Source organism: Anticarsia gemmatalis, chromosome 11, assembly GCF_050436995.1.
Source record: "Anticarsia gemmatalis isolate Benzon Research Colony breed Stoneville strain chromosome 11, ilAntGemm2 primary, whole genome shotgun sequence".
Taxonomy (NCBI): domain Eukaryota; kingdom Metazoa; phylum Arthropoda; class Insecta; order Lepidoptera; family Erebidae; genus Anticarsia; species Anticarsia gemmatalis.
In genome coordinates, this window is record NC_134755.1 from 4,006,107 (window position 1) to 4,024,094 (window position 17,988).

Below are 17,988 nucleotides of genomic sequence, written 5' to 3' on the forward strand. Positions count from 1 at the left end.
TAATTATGCATCGACATAGAACAATAACGGGTCGGAGTGAGAGACAAAGAAGAAGGAATATTTTTCTAAGAGGAAGAAATAATTCCCCATCAGTAGCAGGTTCCTTTCGATAGTGATATGATTTTGTAAAGTATCTACGTATAATAATATGTGCTCTAAATGTCATTCCAAATGTGTTTTTGAGTTCTTATTGTGGATAAATGGATTTAGAGCGCAGGTTGCAAAACATTTTGAATCTGAACTTTAGGCGACCGAACTGCATTCACTTCATGTTGTAGGTATGAATTTAGTTGAATGTTTATAATAAGTGGACGAATAAAATTCATACTGAGTGACCACTATTATAGTTTATATTGATAGAAGATTTTATACTGCTACAATGGCAGCATTAACAAATCCAAAAACGTTGGCAACATTGTTTAAACTGTCATGTCTGTCATACCTACTACTTGAATCGGATAATATTTGAGGTGTATTTTTTAGTTAATATCTTGATTTTCGCATAAAAATATACAATTTATGACAAAAAAGCTCCACTGTATCATTGAACACACCTACCACTGAACAACCGGCTACAGGTTAGTAAGAACGATGTGATTTTACCATAAAACCATGCTAAGCAATCCTAGCCGGTTTATGATCAACAACAAACAAAGATGCTTTTCCAAAAAAACAACTCTTATGATACAGATTTGTTAAGTTTTATCACTCCCTACACTTTTATTGCACAGCAGTTTACTATATTCACGTCTTTCTTAAAAAAAAATCATATATAATTGTTATGTATTCGTGAATTTGTTTGTTATTTCAGTCATGGATGAATCTATAGAATCTCTCACTCAGCCGGACTTGAGTTTTCCTCCAACGGCTCCTGTAAGCGAAGCTATAGAACCTGCACCCGTAGAAGCTGCAATCCCTCCAACAGTTGGACCCCAAAGTGGCAAACATGAAGAATTTTCTGTAGAGAAAGTTTTGGATCGAAGAATTAAGAATGGAAAAGTGGAATATCTTCTTAAATGGAAAGGATATTCTCAGTAAGTATCAGTATTAACTGTTTTTATTGAAGCTTATAGCCTAATCTCTAAAATCCATAGCTACACAGCTAAACTCCACTATTTTCCCATTGGGAAGTCTGAAGCTTAAGAATACCATTTGCTACAAAAGATTGTGGAATTAATGAAAATAAACCAAAAAGAAGTTGGAAGTACTGAACTATATCCTTCATTCACATCCAACAGACTTCCTAGTTTCATGTCAGATGACCACATTTGTTCATAGTTTTTATTTAGAACCCTGTTACTCACCAGTTTGTATTGATGGTATTCCAGTGATGATAATACTTGGGAACCAGAAGACAACTTAGACTGTCCAGAACTAATATCTGCATATGAGGAAGCAAGACTTAAGAAGGAGAGAGAGGATGCAGCTGCTGCTGCTGCCGCTGCCGCTGCTGCTGCCGCTGCTGCTGCTGCTGCTGCTGCTGCTGCCGCCGCTGCTGCTGCAGCAGCAACTACCAATGACCCTGTGCTAGAAGAGAGCTTGGCAAGTCGCAAGAGAAGTAGAAGAGATAAGAAGAAAAAAGGAGAAGTAAGTTTGTGATATAATATTGTAAACATGTATTTCTAAAATTAATATAAGTCCTTTTGTCCATGGACTGTAGCAGACAAAAAAAAAATTTGGCAAAAAAAAAAGTGGCATGCACTCTATCGTCCGAACTGGCGCTAACTTCACCTCCTGTATTTGACCTAAATGAGTAACTAATAGCTTTGAGCACCAAAAATACTAATAGCTTTGAGCTCTGCATACATACTTAAGCTTTAATGTATAAATTGTGTATTAGGTAAGTCTTTTAGGGTCTCATAACCAGGAGCAATGAAATTTTAAAGCTTTAGACCAAACTATGTATAGAAATGAATATGACTTAATCCTTTTTCATTACAGCAAATACAAGAAATTGATAAACCCCGTGGTCTGGCACGAGGATTAGCACCGGAAAAGATATTAGCGGCCCAACTATTTCATGGCACACTATTCTTTTTAGTTAAATGGTAAGTTAACAATGTGAACAATTTTTATCAAATGTTAGTTACTGATGATTATGAGACTTGTTATTTTTGTGTAAGTAGGAAAGAAATACCACTGTACTTAGGATTGGTTATGGTTGTACTTTCTATCCATTGCTTGCATGTTAAAAAGTTACTGTGTAACAAGGGGAAACTTTAGTCCCAATCTTTCACTACATAGTAAAACAAAGTCGCTTTGCGCTGTTTGACCTTATTTATACTTAGATCCTGAAAACTACGCAGCGGATTTTATGCTGTTTTTAATAAATCGAGTCATTCAAGATTATGTGTAAAAAGGACCATGCAAAAAAATGTATGGGCAGCGTCCCATCCCATCAACAGACATGGGACAAGTTTCAATATCATTATTACGTCCCATGAAAAGTCAGTACCAATTTTTAGTTCGGAATTCGACGGGGTTTTTTTTTTAAAAAGTCTTTTGACAAAAATAAAGTAGTTTTATTTTAAAATAAAAAATTACATTTTAGACGATAATTACAAAAAGCAATTGTTCAACTAGACATTTTAAGTATTAATAACACAAACACAATTGTGCAAGTAGATACTTAATAACAACAGAACTATTATCCAGACAAAAATAACGTTATATTATTCATCTATTATAATAGTCGATAACATCGCCGCTGGTAGATTAAAGGCGATATGTCGACCTTTGCCCATCTATACTAATATTATAAAGCTGAAGAGTTTGTTTGATTGTTTGTTTGTTTGAACGCGCTAATCTCAGGAACTACTGGTCCGATTTGAAAAATTCTTTCAGTGTTAGATAGCCCATTTATCGAGGAAGGCTATAGGCTATATATCATCACGCTACGACCAATAAGAGCAGAGTACCAGTAAAAAATGTTACCAAAACGGGGAAGATTTTTCACTCATTTTCTCTAATGTGACGCAAGCGAAGTTGCGCGGGTCAGCTAGTATACCATATAATTGATATTATATGGGCACAACTTCCAACCGCACGCGCCCCTGTTAGGCATGTGCAATACCACTGTTCAATAGCACGTCTGCCAGTTTCACTTCGGTTTATTAATATATTATGTTACGGCTATTGTGTTTATTAATATGTTACAGTTACGGCTGTTCTCTCTCGAGTTTTTTTTAGTTAAATAGTACATTTTTAATTCAGTTCTTAATACTTAATAAAACTGTATAAGTATAACATATTTTTTCTTATTGCACGATAACCCCATATCCTACAGTGATGTCGCCATAGTATAAAATAATCATAATGTTGAGCTGTATTTAATGAGATATGTTTGGCATCTGTTGATGATATGGGACGATTTTTTGCATAGTCCTTTAAATAGTTTTTTGTAAAATACATATTAACGTGGCGAAGCCAGGGCAGGCCGCTAGTTTGATATAAATTAAGACATATTAATATAATGTAGACGTCAACATAGAACCTTTTAATCAAAATATTTGTAGTATTAATTTCCTGGTGTTCATTTTCAGGTGTGGTGAGATGGATGTTGACGTTGTTCCTGGTCATGACTTAGGTAAAACATATGCAGACTTTGTCATCAAATACTACGAGCAATGTGTACCGTTTAGTGTTCGACACAAAGGTGAAAAGGTTCGACGGGTCGCACCACCGGTAATTATTCAATCTTTATTTGATTCAATTCAGCGTAGCGCCGCAGGTGGTGGGTTTGAATGCTACTGGGCCAGATAATTGTGCGACGAACATGAAAATCTGTTCAGAGCTTGGTTGTATCTATATAAATTTGTATTTAGAAACTATTCAAGTTTTTTATTCACTTAACTGGTTTCAATAGTAGAAGCTCTGCTTAGTATGGACTTGATGGTCATGTGTGAGTTATCCAATAATATTGATTAGTTCTTTATTTGCAAATATGTTATGTTCTTTCAGCTGCCAGTTGAAGAAACTGCAACTGAAACCCCAGCAGCTGAACCTATGGAAGTCCAAGAAGAAATACGGGAACCTGTGCCTGAAGGTATACGAATTGCTTTATAGTTTTATTGTTCTTAAACTGTTACCAACTAGAGTTGATTGCCAGTAGTGGATGGTAAGAAAGAAAACAAATGACTACGGAACGTCGACGAGGTTTGCTCGAACCGTCGCTTTGTTCGTTCACTCCGTCCCTAACGAAGTTCTTGTGGTTGCTTATACAAGATTGTGTATTATAAAACGGCGAAACGTGGATGTATTTCATACGTCATCTGCCAAAAATATTTTTTTCTAAAGTGGGTGATAGACTTGCGAGTAAGTACCCAAACCTGTGGCTCGGTGACATTTTTCACCTTTAAAATACGAAAGTTAAAGGTGACTTCGGCGAAAAAGTTTGTCGAGCCACAAGTTCGTGTTCTTACCCGCAAGTCTATAGCCCACTTAACACTGTGTTTAAAATATCTTCTGTACTCCTCAGCTACACCAGAAGTGCCAGAAGTTCCACAGTTGCCAGAAGTCGAAGCGCCGACACAACCAATGGAAGGAATGGAAGTCCCTATCAACTGACCACCTAAAGTGCAAACTCTAGCGAGTAGCGACTAAAATTATATAAGTAAATAAATAATTATTTAAAACAACTCAGAAAAATTTAGAAACGTTTTGAAAAAAATGCCCGAAAAAATGCTGAGACGAAGTATAAAAATCGTTTATTTAAAGTTTTAATAGTATTGTTGTATTGGGTTGATGTAATATTGTGTCTGCGATAGAATTTAATATGTTCGTTTCAAATAAGTAGTACATAAGGGTAAAATATTATAATAAGCATTTAATAATCTATTATATGTTCTCGAGATGATGGTTTAAACAATGCATTCTGCTTTTATTTTATGAAAAATAAAATGAGGGTGGCTACACTAAAATAGAGTGTAGTGTTGCCATATACAATATATCTGTATATTGTCAATTGATGCAACAGTTCTTAAAAATATGAAACATAAATTGTGTTTTTAATTAAATAAATAAGATATTTTTCGAACGCATTCGTTTTATTTCGATATAATCTTACATTAATCCCTGTATATAAGAGTATAAAACTTACAAACGAAAATAGACTTAAAATTAAGTACAAAGAGTATCAAATGCTTTGGTATGTCGACGGTTGGAATGTTTCACGTGTATGGACTAAAGCCGCGTAAAGAATTGAAGTTTTACATCTAGATACAATTAACATTTGAATATTTATATATTATTTGGAAATAGTCGTTATTCTTGTAATGTTAAACAGTACAGAAAACTAATCAAGTAAATAGAAAATCTATGAACAGTAAATACTAGTGACGTCACAACTCTGTAAACAAAAGAACGTACGAACGAACATGTAAACGAAATTGAAAAGTGTATCTATAACGTAAATACTTCAATTCCAAGCGGCCAATTCCATTACCGTAGAGGTTTCTTATAGTTTGTTGAGGAAAGGCGAGATGGAGGCAAAGTCTTCGCACTCAGGGATCAGCTTTCCCTTGAACTTGATGCAGGATTCCGCGCAAAGAGGACCTTCGAACCACGCTCCGAGCATCTTCTTGCACTGCGCGCAGTTCTCGATGCAAATCTCCATGGGATCGTAGCCGGTAGCTGGGAATTAAAAGGGTGTATTTGTTAGGTGGTATCTGATTTTTACTTATTGTGTTTATTGTAGGTATCCATCTGCAGGCAGTAATACGACTGCAGTGATAGGACAAAATAATTGGTTTAGAATAGAAATAAGCATTGAAAAAATATTTTTTGTGTGGCATAATGCAGTCTATCTATCTATCGTATGGTTAGTGGGCAACCTAGTGTCAAAGTTGTTTAAGCCGCACTAAAGGCCTTTGACATGGCTTATAATGCAGTAGGTACAGTGGTACAGTAGCTATGATTAGACAAGAGAATTTGGCAATAAGTCTGCGGTGTGTGTTGTTCTTGGTCACACCGCCACGGAACTAATAGAAATCGGAAATTAAAAACAATATTGTTGCTAACCTGGAATCTAACATGCAGTGTATGAATCCGCGGGCAGGTTTAATTAGGCGACTAATTACATGTTTGACGAATGCACTGGTAATGTAACTATGTAGAATTGATTTAATATGGTTAGGTAGATTGTTACTAATTAACATAGATTGATTTACTGACACGACATGTATTTTCAAGTTTCGAGCATGATGTAAGTAGCTGTTTCTGACATGGCCTGTGGCGATGGTATATCTAGATGAAATTCTATTGTTGAACCTGTTGATCTGTGCTTACTAGGATGTAACGACGTACATAATTACATGAATACCAAGAAAATAACTAGGTAGGATTGTTGCTGAATTCCGATAAAAAGGTGAACATGATAACATAAACATCTAAACTAACGTTCTAGTTCGAAATGTAAGCCGAGTTCGTTTACTTTAAAACTACAAATCTATTCATCGCAGACCTTAAATTCAGCAACGTCTTTACCTACTTGCTTACCTAACTTACATTAATACCGTAAATGTAAAAAAAAACGTTATGTACTATTTTCCTCGTTATTAGTTATGCGTAACTGTTTCTATGATGCAAAATCTCTAAACAAATATTAATCAATAATTCAAATTCAAGGAACGGATCGCATCATTTGAACGCAATCTAAGCTATAATTCAATAAAATGTCAATAACAATATATTAATCTCATCGGTTATGGGGTCAAGTGTGAGCGCCTAAGGTGAAATTGCGCAATAGCAGCGAAAGTCCGCTGTCCAAATTGCGGATTGGGGTCATTGTCTCCGGTGATGGATGGGCGAAGACATCTCTTGTGAATTTTTGAGAGGAATTCAAGCTAAGATTTTTAGGCAGTTTAATTGACCAGATGTGCCTTTCTATAAAACTGTAAATGCCGTGCGTACTGATTAATGGTGTAAGACTGTGTAATAGTGTTTCTACGTAACAATTTTTACTTTTTAATTTTATCTATTGTTGATGACGAATGTTGTTAGGTATTTCCAAAATCTTGTTTTGTAAGTGAAAGTTTAAAAACTATGTCTGATGTTACGAACACTAACGATTAGTTCAAGTTTTGGATTTTATAATGACGAGAACATCAATTAAGATCTATTTTCTAAATAAATAATTAGGGAGGCGAATACTTTAGTCGCGTCAATTATAACAGTAATATTTACAGGGGGAGTTGACTAGGAACTTTGTGGTCTCATTATTCAGAATAAGTTTTATTCTAAACATCATTCATTAGTTCATAAAACGGTTGGAAGTTGAAAAGTATATCCTTCAGGTCGTAAACAATACTCGTCAAAAGCTCTCAGAGTCGAGGTTTTAATTTATATTATTTTCCGTTGTCCTGAAGTCCTATTTCATAAGTATTATATTTCCATTAAACAATTTTCAGGTCCAATTAGCATCAAACGTTTCGTTTCTAAGTACAACTACTATGAATATAAATAGAATTTTCAATGAAGACCGCCGGTTGTAAGTTAGACACTTAAATTCCTTTTATTTGGAGACTGTAGATAATTTGGTTTGTTACAATATGACTTTCGCTGTTTGAAAACTATTATTATAGGTTCGTTTTAGTGAGATTTTTGCCTGTTACGACATGCCTCTCGCATGTTAGAGCGATAAGCCGGACAACGGACGGTAACGAGAAATAGATGCTATTTCTGTTGAATTATTTTGTTACATGAAAACATGAAGCCCAAAACGAAATCTTAAAATTTATTTTGGGGACAGTATCTTTTTGACGTAAAAAGATAAAAGTAGAGATAAGTATAAAACCTGATTACAATCTTTTTTATAGAATACGTTAATGAACTCTCAGAATGATAGGTCTTTTTATTGTCATGTAAAAGGCTTTCACGGCTGATTGATCGACTAATCTGTCTACATAAAGCCTGAAATTTAGAACAGCGACGTAGCTAAAAAGGATCTTCAATAAATCCCTTGAGAAACGCGGAATATGGCCGTGTAGTAAGTTCATAGGGATTAAGTTAAGGGTAACAGCCTTTCATCATTTTATTTTAGTAAAAAAAAAATAATCAGGCTTTCACAGTTTTTCCGCAAAGTTGTGAGAGAAGTGTACTTAATTGGAAAAGTGTTTTTCTCAGCTTATGGTAGAGATTTATTAAGCCACTGTGGCATGTATCTAAACCAAGTTCGATTTGTTCAACATCGCGGTTTTAGATGAAACACTAGAAGCAGAATTATTTTTAATCCGATTGTGATTTTAGAGTCTTCGAATCCCCTGGTAAATCACAGCTTAGTTTATATCATGTTTTGTGAGACAAGATTATTATTATTTTTAATTAAAATTATATCTTTCGAATTCTACATACTCTTCTCTCTTGATTTGGAAATTGAACCCTGCGGCACAAAATTTCTTCATATTTGTCCTACGCTGTACATACCTCTAAGTATCGCAACGCAGTGTTAGAACGTCCCTCCACTATTGCGGCACGCCACAACACTATGTGCAATGACGTACACAAACAAACAAACGAGTGCGTCACAGTACTATTCTTTTTCCTAAGGGAAAATTTTCATGCGTCAATTGTTTTTGCAGCATCACTGTAATTGCCATAGATGACCCGCTGAGTCGGTCGAGTTAAGTACTTTTGCCACATTAATGAAAAAAAAACCTGTGTTTCGGATTGCCTTCTTGAGTCTTGTGATCGTGATCAGAATGCAATTATCTTCACCAAAGTTAATGTTTATTAGGTAGACGAACTGTAACTGCCATCAAATTTATGTTTCAAAGATATTGACAAAATGAGTTGGGCTATTACCTGCTGTTAGATACATAGTTGCCTAACTTTGAGTCAATGATTTAAAACTAACTATCTACTTATCGCAAATTAAGTTCAAGATTATTCCTGAAATCACTTTCATCATTTACTAACAGATAACAAAGCGAGCTCAACAAAAACTATTTTTATTTCTGGGAAGTGGCAAAGTCACCGAAACCCCAGTCCAAAGACGCGAGCATATGCTTATACGAAATAAGAAGCATTTGACAACGTCGTCTGAGTCTGACACTTTCATACACTTCATGGAAAATCTCATTTTAGATTCAATTTAGATTGACTAAACAAAGACACTGTTTAAAATGTACTCCGTTATTTCACAGGTCACGTATAATCTTAATCGTTGTCCTTATGAATTTAAATTCTGTGTCGTGTGTAGAGATTAAATTTCGTACTTTATACGCGGTCAGTTTACGCAAGAATCCCTTGGTTGCCTTATCACAGATTCATGTTGCAAAGGTAAAGGAAATTTTCTGAGAAAACTTCGCACGTGTTTGAGTTTTCCGCTCTTGATAGTGTGTGAAATCAATCTACATAATCAGCGCGGATGCACAAGTGACGACATTCACTTTTATGATGAAAAAACCGAGCAACCACAAGACATTATGACGTCCACGTGTATTTGTATGGAAGGCACTTTATTTATAAAGATACAACTGCTAAACATTAGGCTGCAAATTTAATTCCCAGATACACAACAAAAAATATGCTAATTTTTGAGTAGGTATTCCTATTTTGTTTAAATCTGAATTCTGGTAAGATTAGATAGTTAATAAAATTCCTTGCTAGTTAAATGTATAAAACTAGAAATAAATACCGAGATGAAATTTTGTATATTCTCGTACTTTTCTGGATAATCGTATGCCTATTGAAACTACTTACTATATTATACGGTTTGTAAATAAAATCACAAGTTCCTGCAATTAAATACACTCTATGCAATTATCATAATAGACTTAAAAGTCCCGACATCCATTAAGTAGCACATGTTGAATAAATAAATAAATCACAATTATGTATTCAAATTGAAATTGCTAGTAACGCATAAAACTGTGTTATTATTATTAAATTTGCCATTTAAGTCATAATTAAATCGTTGAGATAATAATATTAAGAAACCAGCCCAATAATTTATGCTAACGTTCTTTTAAAACACATATTAGTCGAATAAATCTATTGTTATTAATTGTTACCGATTTGAATTAACAAGCGTTTGCTTAAACAATTTTGAATTATGCATAAGCACTACACTGCTTTGTAACCAGTAATACAATCTTAATGTCTCCCTTTCGATTTTGAAATTGCTATAATAAGAAAGGATGTTCTTCCGTTCTTAGCGTTTCTCACATTATTATCAAGAAGCTTTAGGTTACACGCGTACAAAAAGTATTTTTAATCGCAAAGAAAATCATGCTAATAAAAAATAATAAGTACCAAGAAATTCAGAAAAAATACGCTTATTCATACAATTATAAGTCTCAACCATAAGTTATAGTACTTCAGAGCCACCACTAAATAGTAAAAGTAAAACATGACTCAATTATAATGACAGTAATTACGAATGTATAAGTATTTGTTAGCCTGAAAGCAATAAATATGACTCTATTTCCCACATTCTCATAAAAAAATGGACTAATCCACTAAATTGGTAGCCTAAATTGAAACAAAAGCGATAACTTAACATTTTTATTTTGATTTTGTGAATTTCAAACCACTATCTCACAGGAAAGGTAGTCAAAAACATTTTTAAAATGGCTGTTATATTCTAAACAACGTTTGGCGACCATTGTGATGCTTATTTACTGCATCTCTACGCCGTTAATGTCACATAAACATTCACCACAAGCTCGGAAAGTAAATTCCGAAATCATGGACCATGCTTAGAGGACAATGCGCAAAATATGCATATCCGTTGTGTAAAATAAACAGTAGATACAAATACGAACTTTCGATACTATTTACCCACTTATACTACTAGATGGAAAATACGTCAATTTTGGATAAAAAAGGAGAGCTGTACCTCGATTCTCTACCACTATCGACTACCGACAACCGGCTAGCTATCGAAATTTTGACATTTAGAATGTACTGCCAAAATGTTTCCTACGACACCCGTCAGAGGCGCTGATCAGATTTTCATACAAAATTTCTCGATGACAGTTCGGTTATCGGTAGTCGATAGTAGTAGAGAATTGAGGCACTGATCTGTCGTACACACTATTCTGAAGTAAAATGATAGAAGAGATTGCGATTGGGGAAAGTAGTTTAGACGTTTGGAATTATATAATAGTATAATTAATTATGTTCTGCTTGTATAAAACATCAATTGTTAAAAAATATTTTTAATAATGATTTAATGAAAGTGTTTCATAACTTAGATATTTTTGTATGAGTTTATGAAAAATCATGCTAATGTTGCTCTCTTCATACGTGAGTACTGCATATCACAAGCAAAGTGACTTAATATCAAAAGGGAAAAATGTCCGAACGCTTGTATTTTTAAACCAACGAGGTCTTGAGACAAAAATGTGTTGATTTCGAAATGTTACGAACGCTGTATTTAGAAATGCGATAATATACTGTGCATACTAAACGCTAATAAGGAAAAAAGTAACTAACTGTAGTTTTAAAAGCCAATTTGGTGATGATTCGCGAATATTGCATGTGATTCAAAGAATTCGCAAAAAAGACAAAGTAAATTGACGTAATTTGAAATCGAAATGACTTACCTACATTTATAAATGTCACGGATGACTCAGAGAATTTCTAAATATACCAATAAGAGCAGATAGAGACAAACAGGTAAAAGTTCCAATGCGAATATTTTTGATGATTCATGGGGAAGTAGGTTTAGTCTAGTCTAGGTAGATATATATCATTCAAAACTATAGAGTAACAAAGATCTTCATTTCATTTTTCATTTAAAAAAAGACAACTCCCGCACTAAGAATTGCTCTTGTGTCGCGGGGACTTTTACAAACATACAAACAACGGACACAAAGCACAACCAGACCCGAAACAATTATTTGTGGATCGCACAAATAATTGTCCCGTGTGGGAATCGAACCCACGACCTCTCGTTGCAGTGGTATCGGCGTGGCGACCTAAACCACTGCGCCACGGAGGCAGTCAAAAGATCGAAAGTAGATATCAATAAATCCTAAGAAAAATTAAGAAAAATCAATGCCAATAGTATATTTTATGTTAACTACTAGCAAGTTTATTAAAATTCAAAGTGGATAATGAACTTTATAATGAAACTTCTACAATGTAATTTTATCATTAAGTAAGAATGTGTTGCTTACTATTAAACAGGATGGAGTAATTAATTATTTATCGCTGACTCACTCATTGCAGAAATCAATACTTTTATTGGCTTGTGATTCAAGCAAGAAATATATTTTTTGCACATTTCTGCGAAGGCCACATAAGTTTTGAGTTCCAATAAATAAGCAAGTCCTAAAAAAATAATTTACTCTATAGCACTGCCGATGTAGAGCAAACTTCAAAGTTAATCTTTAAGATATTTGATTAGTTATAAAAGCCTATTATGGGGTTTGCTTAATAGATTACCACTTATAATAATAATATCCTGACCAATTTCGGCTACGACGGCCAGTTTCATTGAATCCAGCCAACAGGGCCGGACTTTGTTTATAGTGGCCAAGAGTATGCACAATACACAGGTACTCTCTATTCCTTTACTCTCATAGTCCTGTGGGACGGCTAAGCCGTCACGACCAGGGAGAGGTCAGGCGCATTACCACTGACTTAGTTATTGTTCCTGCAGATAATAATTATATTTGGTACATATTTACCGATGGCAGGGTTGCTGGCAACATGTCCGAAGTTAGCGAAGAGAGCGATGGCGACGAACGCGACGAAAGCAGCGGTGATCTTGCCGGCCATTTCTGTGAGCTGATTAATATTAAAACAAATTATAATAACGTTATGTACAAGTAAAAGTCATCATTAAATAATCTCCAGTTAACAACTTTTGCCTAGCAGAGAGACACTCATACAGGCTAGGGGAAAAAAATGTTTGAAATAAATTAATCTGCCTGAAAATTATGAAAGAAATTAATGGTGGTACCTACTACTAAATGGTAGTTTGGGACAAGGTTGATAGTGAGTATAAAGGAACGAATTAAAATATTATAAAACACATTTCAGTTTAGGCATAAATATAAGTATATCAACTTATTTCAGACTTTGATGGTTGCAATGCAAGGCAATCGTAATTTTAGGAAGCCTCAAATACAAGTAAATTTCATAATCACGTTCTTGCTACCATAAAATAAACGATGTATTGCGAAAGTTTTACTGCTAAAGCCTTAAATTGATTCGCTAGTACTACCAACGTAGAGTATATTATGATTGATTGATATACATACCTTTGTATATTATAATTGTTTGTTTACCTGACAAACTAATAAATAAACATTACTAACCGGTATAAACTACTACTTTACTATACAATTACTGAGGACTTAAGTTTAATGAAAATGTAAAGTATTTACAATCTGCAATTAAATATTATAATTATTGGTAAAGTAACAAACCTTTGTTGACATTCTCCAATCTAATAAGATTATAATAAAACACAAAAATGAACAGAACAAAAAATCACTCACCTCACTATTTAATCACACAAAACTTAAAGCCCCACATTTGGATAACAATCACACAAGCACAACACTAGCAAAGCTCATCTCGATGCAGCGACAGCCGACTCGTATCGTCACGATAAACAATGTTGTAATGAACCACGTACGTATACTTATAACGGAAAATTCTTGCCAACGACCGTTCGTAAATGGAACTTGTTTAAATATGTAACCACTTAACTATGGTGCAGGCGAGGTGGGGCGATGTCTGCTCACGCGCTAAAGGGATATCCCAGGAAACGGATCTGTACTTTTGCGAAAGACGAAAGTTCTAAGTAGGAAGTCGATGACGTACCGTTGTCTTAACGTGGATTCGGATTTTCAATCTTTTAAAATTTTTCATTTATAATTGCGACACGTTAAGAAATAGGGATATCCACTGCGTATATTCACAACAAGGTTGATAGAGAAAAAACGATAGATTTTTTTACTATGATTAGACAATCTAAAGTACAATGAATACAATAGGCATTATTAATAGAGCAAAACAACACGCTAAGTATGCAGGAATCTATGTAGTTAACTAGCTTGTATTTGTACGTTCAAAGACCACAGGAGTGTGGCCATTAGATAAATGACATTATAAATTGTGCCTGTTACTTAGTTTCTCGTGAACAACCTTGAGGACTCGATGTAAAGGGCAATTTGCTTCACCTTATCTTCGGTTAATTATTCAAAACGTTTATTTCTCTTGATGAAAACTTTTACTTATTCATAGAAAGTAGGGCCCTTATGTTGGATAAACTTTAACAAGTTTTTACCATTCTAGAAAGATTAATTATTAAAATATGCCACACAATCTCTTGATCGTCAGAAGAACGTGACGCAAATTAAACAAAGAACACTAGATCTTTAATATAAGTCACCATAACTGGTTTTAAATACCATTATTAAAATTAGACAATTTCTTCCGCATTTAATCCAAAATAAAAAAATCTACTTAAAGAAACAGTCGTCAAGGTCTTTGGATCTGCACATGGTTTTTATGTAATAGTCAAAGTGGACCAAGGTGGGATTTTCGATTGACAGTGTAACCGTTGCTAGATTTCTTTCAAGGAAAGGATGAATCACTGTTGCGTAAGGAGCAACGCAATACGTTTTCCTATTTGCTTGTAATTCAATAAATATCCGCGAGGACTGCGACTCTTTGTCCGACCACCGTTATAAAAGACCGGTTTTTCTGTAAATTATGATTGATTATAGTAATTAAATATTATTATTGCTTGTCTTTGATACAAATTTAACAAATGCAAATCCTTTACTCATAAAAAAATAGAGTGCGATTCATTTATCGAAAAAAATTACTAACTTAATTATTTAAATTGAAAGCAATAATGGAATAATTAAGTACTTACAAACAATGATATTCCGGTTAAAATTGTACCGGTACAAAATTATGCAATGTTTTATTGTGCATGTCCACAATATTCTGTTGCGACTGAACGGACCGGCTCGCCTTCAGCGGTAGCCCGCGGCGCCTGAATGTTTGTTCGTGGATGATACTTTTGGGGTTATTCCATAACCATTTACTGACGTTTCGTGCACTTTATTGTGATGTACAGTATGTCTAGATGACTTGAATATATTGCTAACGATGCAACTAACATCTGTGATTTAAATGTACTGCAGGCAATAAAACTAAATCGGAATCTGCAGTAAATAAAATTTCTGTAAGTGACTGTGGTGTGTTCACGTGTTTATGGGTAATATATGTTAAACAAAAACTGCGGATATTTAAATAAATGCAAAGTTGTTCACACTTGCGATAACACATGGAACACCACGTGTCTCACGAAATAGCTTGAACATAAAAACTTGCAGAATAAGCCAACATTTAGGACAAAAGCATTTTACTTCCGCGCCGACGAACAAAAGTCAAATGTAAATAACCTCTAGACTCGGTTCGTGTACTAAGTAGCTGATAGTAACAGATTGTTTCGTTACCACATTTACATAGCTCCTTAAAACCGGCATTACTTACGCGTGTGCGTAAGTATGAGGCAATGGAATTGTTCTAGATGAAATCGTACTTCGAACGTGTACTACCTTTTAGGAAGCGGATCTCGCTATCACACGATCGGTTTAAATCACAATTATTGTTAATACAACTTCCTAAACTTAAAATTATAATATTCTCGATCCTGCCGGATACGAGATGTCGTGATTGATGCTCTAAACAAGTAAAAAATTATATTTCCGCGTATGAAATCATGCTGACAAAATATACGAGTTCGGTATGTAAAATGGATGATGGCGTCCAAAACGGGATTAAGTTATACATCTTAAATGTTTTTGCGGCTACTGCGGCCTACGTACGTAATGAATACTTTACGTCCGGATGTAAATTTCGCTGTCGGTAATTTTTTTACAAAGTAAATATCGAGCAAGTCGTAGGCACAACAGGTTTTGAAATGAAGTAAGACAGTACAAGTCTGAGGTAATTCCCTCGTGTCGTTGCACTTCAAACCTTTTGTTCGGAATGAAAATAACGTAAAAGGATATCTTAATTTAAAAAGAAAAACAATTTGGGATTGATAGATTGAATTTTTGAGCGTTACAATAATACTACTAAGTCTGAATACTCCTAAGTCGTAATGTATAATAATAAGAATGTATTGGTTCAATACTATTCTGACCTAAGACGGTCCACTATGATGTCTTTGAAAGGGACTTTGACAACTTCTATATTATAATCAGAAGAACACGTTACAAATAAAATTACAATGATTGCAAGATAATCACATAACCAAAGCTTTCAAAACCAAAGAAGATACTTACTTGAAGGGTTACTGGATTAGTTTCAAATGTTGGTGCTAAGACGCAAAGGCTTGAATGTGCTAAGAACATGAAAATCCCGGGTTTTATACTAAAACTCGACAAGGCAGACTAACCAACCATAACTAAAGCTACAGGATCTTCCATTATCTATATGGATCCGATAATTAGATTTCCCTAATCTCCCACACACTGTACAAGATTCCTTTTGGATAGCAGAAAAGAATTTTCGGCCGGTAATAAAGGGTGAACTATTACGTTAATATGAAAGAAAATAATACTTACCTATAGGTAGAAAAGGAGATCACTCGTGGTAATGAAAGAACAATTCAGTTATTATAGAAAACAATTAACAAAGTCAAAAGGATAAAAATAGAAAATTGACGGAAAGTAGAACTATATTCATGAGTGCAGGTCTCCCAACCTCTTCTTGGCCAGCGTGGTAGAACTTCGACCGTCATTTCGACAAGACACTCGTCTGACAGTTAGGAGTTAAAAACTTTTTTTATAATTCATCATTTATTCTATAAATAGCTGTATAGAATATCCTCATTTTAATGGGATTTTTGTCAACCGTCATCTGAATTCACCACGTCGACAAACGACACGTAATTTCCAATTCCTGATAAAAATGCTACTTATACCTAACTAATTGATTCATAATAGGTTTATAAATAAATGTATTAAGCATCCATGTGCGGTCAGCGTCCAAAATATGACATATTTTCAAAAGATTTCTTTACACTGCTGTATATTCATTTCAAAGTAATTTCTAATTACTGCGTATTGTTGGCTGACCAATGTTACAATGTTACATGTTGCTGAACAATGATTATTATGAAGAAAGTACAATCTATTTCTACATAATACCAAATTCTTTTCACTGTACACATTTTGATAAGAATAAAATATGGGACTTTTTGTATTACCAAGGCTTGTTTATTTGGAAACAACTGCAATATGCGATTAGTACTCTCATAAACTTTGATTCACCATACTCACGCTACTGCCATATCACTACTACCATGATAGACCTAGTTCATTTAAGACAAATTAATAGTATAATATGTGAAAATCATTGTTATCTCGAGCAATAAAAACAAGCCTGGCCTAAATACATTACACATAAACATACATTTGCACAAGTTTCTGACACATTTTGCTTCGATGCACATTTTTTTTGTGTTTTCATTTTGTAGTATGAACCATCCATGCGTGTATGCTTTTCTCCTTTGAAATGACGCGAGTTGTCTCACGTCTGGTTAGTGCCTACTTTTAAAATAATATGTTAAGTAAAATTCATGCTAAAATATTAGTTTGATGCAATTTTAAGTAAATATTTTTTGTGAAATAAGAACATTTAGTTTTTTTTCCTAGCAGCGGAGTTGCTTAGTACTGCTGATTCTTTACAATCGGTATTATCGAGAATCAAGTCCGACATTTAAAAAGTACTGCAAAACTAATTCCTACGCCGCCAGCTACAGACGTTGATCACATTTTCATACAGTTGATATCTAGCCGATTATTGGTAGTCAATAGAAGTAGGAAATTGCCTGTTCTATATATCTCATCTAGCTCATAATATCGTTACACTAACTGTTGGAAGTCAATGAAAGCCTGCTACTAAGACTGGTAACACAGCTGCCCGGGAGTCCAGAACGCATACGTAAGGCGTTACTCGACGTTCGAATATCGTTTCGGACGGATCCATCCGCATTGCTATGAAACG

General features: G+C 34.4%; 2 protein-coding genes across 3 annotated transcripts; one reads left to right on the forward strand and one right to left on the reverse strand.

Annotated features, from left to right (window-relative positions):
* Window positions 1–405: 405 nt before the first annotated feature.
* LOC142976675 (heterochromatin protein 1-like) lies at window positions 406–5,035 on the forward strand. The gene is made up of 7 exons (XM_076120171.1): window positions 406–578; window positions 812–1,034; window positions 1,329–1,587; window positions 1,942–2,048; window positions 3,543–3,684; window positions 3,961–4,045; window positions 4,478–5,035. The coding sequence occupies exons 2-7, from the start codon at window positions 814–816 to the stop codon at window positions 4,564–4,566; spliced, it is 903 nt and encodes a 300-aa protein (XP_075976286.1). The 5' UTR covers window positions 406–578; window positions 812–813; the 3' UTR covers window positions 4,567–5,035.
* Window positions 5,031–16,314, reverse strand: Eh (Eclosion hormone). 2 transcript variants are annotated; one of them, XM_076120173.1, is made up of 3 exons: window positions 16,263–16,314; window positions 12,636–12,735; window positions 5,031–5,631 (listed from the first exon to the last, which is right to left on the reverse strand). In XM_076120173.1, exons 2-3 carry the CDS (start codon window positions 12,724–12,726, stop codon window positions 5,456–5,458), a joined length of 267 nt encoding a protein of 88 aa, XP_075976288.1. In that variant the 5' UTR covers window positions 12,727–12,735; window positions 16,263–16,314; the 3' UTR covers window positions 5,031–5,455. The 2 variants fall into 2 exon arrangements, with proteins under 2 accessions (XP_075976288.1, XP_075976287.1); XM_076120172.1 differs by lacking the exon at window positions 16,263–16,314 and adding an exon at window positions 13,452–13,629.
* Window positions 16,315–17,988: the final 1,674 nt, after the last annotated feature.

Coding starts and splice junctions, on each gene's coding strand:
- LOC142976675 (XM_076120171.1), top strand. CDS start 814: ATGGATGAATCTATAGAATCTCTCACTCAGCCGGACTTGAGTTTTCCT. Junction 1,588..1,941: donor ATAAGAAGAAAAAAGGAGAA/GTAAGTTTGTGA, acceptor TTTTCATTACAG/CAAATACAAGAAATTGATAA. Junction 3,685..3,960: donor TTCGACGGGTCGCACCACCG/GTAATTATTCAA, acceptor ATGTTCTTTCAG/CTGCCAGTTGAAGAAACTGC.
- Eh (XM_076120173.1), bottom strand. CDS start 12,726: ATGGCCGGCAAGATCACCGCTGCTTTCGTCGCGTTCGTCGCCATCGCT. Junction 5,632..12,635: donor TGCCAGCAACCCTGCCATCG/GTAAATATGTAC, acceptor TTTAATTCCCAG/CTACCGGCTACGATCCCATG.